At 45.8% G+C, this 5000-nt stretch overlaps 1 protein-coding gene across 1 annotated transcript in view; it reads left to right on the top strand.

The window, feature by feature from the left end:
• LOC117498838 (phospholipid phosphatase-related protein type 5-like) overlaps positions 1-5000 on the top strand; it is a 23361-nt gene that overhangs the window by 1670 nt on the left and 16691 nt on the right. Inside the window, 1 exon segment of the mRNA XM_034150979.1 lies at positions 4411-4543. Within this exon segment, the coding sequence (XP_034006870.1) occupies positions 4411-4543 (133 nt within the window).

The raw sequence follows: 5000 nt of genomic DNA, 5'->3' as shown, positions 1-5000 counted from the left end.
TAAATGAAACATCGTATCATAATCTCACAGCAAGAGTCATCATGTGCTCCTAAGCACATCTGAACACATCTGAACACATCTAGACACTTCTGGACACATCTGAACACATCTGGACACTTCTGGACACTTCTGAACACTTCTGAACAAACACATCTGAACACTTCTGAACACATCTGGACACATCTGGACAAACACATCTGAACACATCTGAACACATCTGGACACTTCTAGACACTTCTGAACACTTCTAGACACTTCTGAACACTTCTGAACAAACACATCTGAACACTTCTGAACACTTCTACACACTTCTGGACACATCTGAACACATCTGGACACTTCTGGACACTTCTGAACACTTCTGAACAAACACATCTGAACACTTCTGAACACATCTGGACACTTCTAGACACTTCTGGACAAACACATCTGAACACATCTGAACACTTCTAGACACTTCTGGACAAACACATCTGAACACTTCTGGACACATCTGGACACTTCTGAACACTTCTGTACACTTCTGGACACTTCTGAATACTTCTGAACACTTCTGGACACTTCTGGACACTTCTGAATACTTCTGAACACTTCTGAACACATCTGGACACATCTGAACACTTCTGAACACTTCTGAACACTTCTGGACACTTCTGAATACTTCTGAACACTTCTGAACACTTATGGACACTTCTGAATACTTCTGAACACATCTGAACACTTCTGGACACTTCTGGACACATCTGAACACTTCTGAACACTTCTAGACACTTCTGGACAAACACATCTGAACACATCTGAACACTTCTGGACACATCTGAACACTTCTGGACACATCTGAACACTTATGGACACATCTGAACACTTCTGAACACTTCTGTACACTTCTGGACACTCCTGAACACATCTGGACACATCTGAACACTTCTGAACACTTCTGAACACTTCTGGACACTTCTGAATACTTCTGAACACTTCTGAACACTTCTGGACACTTCTGAATAGTTCTGAACACATCTGAACACTTCTGAACACTTCTGAACACTTCTGAACACTTCTGAATACTTCTGAACACATCTGGACACATCTGAGCACATCTGAACACATCTGGACACTTCTAGACACTTCTGAACACTTCTAGACACTTCTGAACACTTCTGGACACTTCTGAACACTTCTGAACAAACACATCTGAACACTTCTGAACACATCTGGACACTTCTGAACACTTCTGGACACATCTGAACACATCTGAATACTTCTGAACACTTCTAGACACTTCTGGACAAACACATCTGAACACATCTGAACACTTCTGGACACATCTGAACACTTCTGAACACTTCTGTACACTTCTGGACACTTCTGAACACATCTGGACACATCTGAACACTTCTGAACACTTCTGAACACTTCTGGACACTTCTGAATACTTCTGAACACTTCTGAACACTTCTGGACACTTCTGAATACTTCTGAACACATCTGAACCCTTCTGAACACTTCTGAACACTTCTGGACAAACACATCTGAACACTTCTGAACACATCTGAACACTTCTGAACACTTCTGAACACTTCTGGACACTTCTGAATACTTCTGAACACATCTGGACACATCTGAGCACATCTGAACACTTCTGAACACTTCTGAACACTTCTGGACAAACACATCTGAACACTTCTGAACACATCTGAACACATCTGAACACATCTGTACACTTCTGAACACATCTGAACACTTCTGAACACTTCTGGACAAACACATCTGAACACTTCTGAACACATCTGAACACATCTGAACACTTCTGAACACTTCTGGACACACCTGAACACTTCTGGACACACCTGAACACTTCTGAACACATCTGAACACTTCTGAATAGGGATGATCACCTTTTTTTGCTCCCGATCCGATTCCGATCATTTGATTTTGACAATCTGCCGATACCGATTTTTCCCGATCCGATCTTTATGCAATGCATTAAGAGGAAAAAAAAAGGTAACAGATAACGGCTGGTCATCCAACGCGATGAATTCAGCTATCTTGGCTGTTATTTTTTTGGCCTTTTCACTGTTCTGGGGCAGTTTCTCTTTCCTTTTAAAAGTCTCTGAAAGTGTCGGTTGTTTCAGTGCCGTTACCTGAGTGGCCGCTGTGTACTCGTCGTGTTGTTGTTGGTGGTGTTTGTATTAGATTGGTCATGTTGAACGTAGCTCTGTTCTTTCCACCACGCGGAACCTCCGCCTTGCAAACATTGCATCTGGCTGTTACACTGCCTTCGCTTTCAATTTTATAATACTTCCAAACTTCTGACATTTTCTCTGTCCCGACTCCCGAGTCACCAGCTGAACGTAGCCTCTTGTTAGCTTACTGCTACTATTAGACACTGCGCCCACTCTGTTGCCAGATTTGAGAGAAATAAGCAACCAGGTCTATGAAAACAAGCCCAAAAGAAGCAACACATACATGATGTTGTGTAATTTTAACCCAAAACTAAGGCCTCAGGATGACTTTAAGACGTGAACATGGTCATTTTTGTTTTGGAACATTAAATAAAATGTATACAAATATTTTATAAAAAAAAAAAAAAAAAATCCGATCCCCGATTTTTTTCTCCCGATCCCCGATCACGTGAAAATCACGTGATCGGCTCCGATCCCCGATCACGTGATCGGATCGGGACATCCCTACTTCTGAACACATCTGTACACTTCTGAACACTTCTGCACACTTCTGAACACTTCTGCACACTTCTGAACACATCTGAACACATCTGAACACTTCTGGACAAACACATCTGAACACTTCTGGACACATCTGAGCACATCTGAACACTTCTGGACACATCTGTCAGCATCCTGATGGCTGCAGCCGGTATTAAACTGCTGATGGAGAGGAAGAGGAGGATCTGACCAGAGGAAGAGGGATGGAGGGTCTGACCAGAGGAAGAGGAGGGTCTGACCAGAGGAAGAGGAGGATCTGACCAGAGGAAGAGGGATGGAGGGTCTGACCAGAGGAAGAAGAGGGTCGACCAGAGGAAGAGGGATGGAGTAGTGAATCATTGTAGTGTCTTCTGTAGCCACCGGGGAGGGGGGATTGTCACTGTGACCCTGTCAGCTCCAGTTAGAGCCAACAGGAAGTGGGACAAATGCCCTGAGGCTGTCACAGCTCCGGCTTTTGGAGATCAGCCTCCTCTGCCTTTCCTTGAGCAGAGCCAGTGTGTGAGACCAAGAAAGAGTTACGATGTCTTGCAGCTTTAAGGTGCAGAGCATCACATGTCCCGCAGAGTTAGTTTGCTCCATAAACACCAGCAGGAGACCCCCTGTCTGTAGACCAGGTCAGTACTGGTCCTTAAGGATACTCCTAAATCTAAGCATGTTGTTGATATGAAATTGACTTAAATTAGATATTTGCACCAAAAAGAAGAACTATGTTATGTTCAGTCAAAGATTGTTGGGTTCAGTTTACCTGGTTTGCCCCCTCACCTGTCGGCCGGAATAAATCACTGTAGCAGCTCCAGGCCTGAGTACCCAGCACCACACACACACACGCACACGCACACACGCACGCACGCACGCACGCACGCACACACACACGCACACACACACACACACACACACACCACACACACACACACACACACACAGGACATTATGCCTCTGTGTTAATTCAGGTAGAAACAGGAGGTTGTCGGACCGGATCCCGGTGAGGGGTTAGTAACTTAAAGAGGAGTCCTCGGTCGGAGGAGGAGTGGTGACACGTCCTGCCGGGCCGGGGGGGGTCTCTAAGTCTGCAGATCTCTTTGGTTCTGAGTAGGTTTTGGTGGTCATACTCTTTAACATTTAGAAAGTGCGACATGCAGGACTTCCTCACAGATCCAGGACCCAGAGTTAGAGATCCAAATAATCTGTGTGTAGACGCTGTGTGTAGATGCCGCTGTGTGTAGACGGGGCTGTGTGTAGATGCCACTGAGTGTAGATGCTGTGTGTAGACGGGGCTGTGTGTAGACGCTGTGTGTAGACGGGGCTGTGTGTAGACGGGGCTGTGTGTAGATGCTGTGTGTAGATGCTGTGTGTAGATGCCACTGAGTGTAGATGCTGTGTGTAGACGGGGCTGTGTGTAGATGCCACTGAGTGTAGATGCTGTGTGTAGATGCCACTGTGTGTAGATGCCACTGTGTGTAGATGCCACTGTGTGTAGATGCCACTGTGTGTAGATGCCACTGTGTGTAGACGCTGTGTGTAGATGCTGTGTGTAGATGCCACTGTGTGTAGATGCCACTGTGTGTAGATGCCACTGTGTGTAGATGCCACTGTGTGTAGATGCCACTGTGTGTAGATGCCACTGTGTGTAGATGCCACTGAGCCCAGCTCTGATTCAGGGTGACTGACGGCGTTCTCTCTCCTCCAGATCACGGTCACAGAGACGGTGCTGTTCCTGGTCCAGTACACCTCCAAAGAGTTCGACCGCTCAGAGAAGACGGTGGCCACCGGAGACTGCTGTTACCTCAACCCTCTGGTGCGCAGGACCTTCCGCTTCCTCGGTGAGTCTCTGGACATCTGAACTCACTGACAACCTGCACAGCAAACACAGGGGGGGTTCACAGCTGGGGGGGGGGGCTGGGAGATGGTTGGTTATGTATTTCCTCTTCAGTGGCATGCAGGAGGAAGAGGAATGTGTCCTTCATCAGTTTTCTGGAACAAACGGCTTCCCTTCAGCCTCAGATCTCTTTCTGTGATCTCAGCTGACAGCTCTAACGTCCTGTTGACAGTTTCACTTTAACGTCCCCTCTGACTGTCATGTTCTCATCTTTAGTTTCTAAAGCCGATTTTCAGACTCTTTCTGATCTTCACTGAGATTTTTGTGAATGAAATCCGAATTACAACAGGTAGCCTTATAGTAGCATCTGTCCTGCTAATGACTACAATATATTCACCAATAAGAAGTCAGTTGTGACGAGTTAAAGAGCAGCTGTCTGATCATGAATCATTTCCTCATGA

This window comes from Trematomus bernacchii, unplaced genomic scaffold (assembly GCF_902827165.1).
Source record: "Trematomus bernacchii unplaced genomic scaffold, fTreBer1.1, whole genome shotgun sequence".
Taxonomy (NCBI): domain Eukaryota; kingdom Metazoa; phylum Chordata; class Actinopteri; order Perciformes; family Nototheniidae; genus Trematomus; species Trematomus bernacchii.
This window is presented reverse-complemented; position numbering and strand designations above follow the sequence as displayed.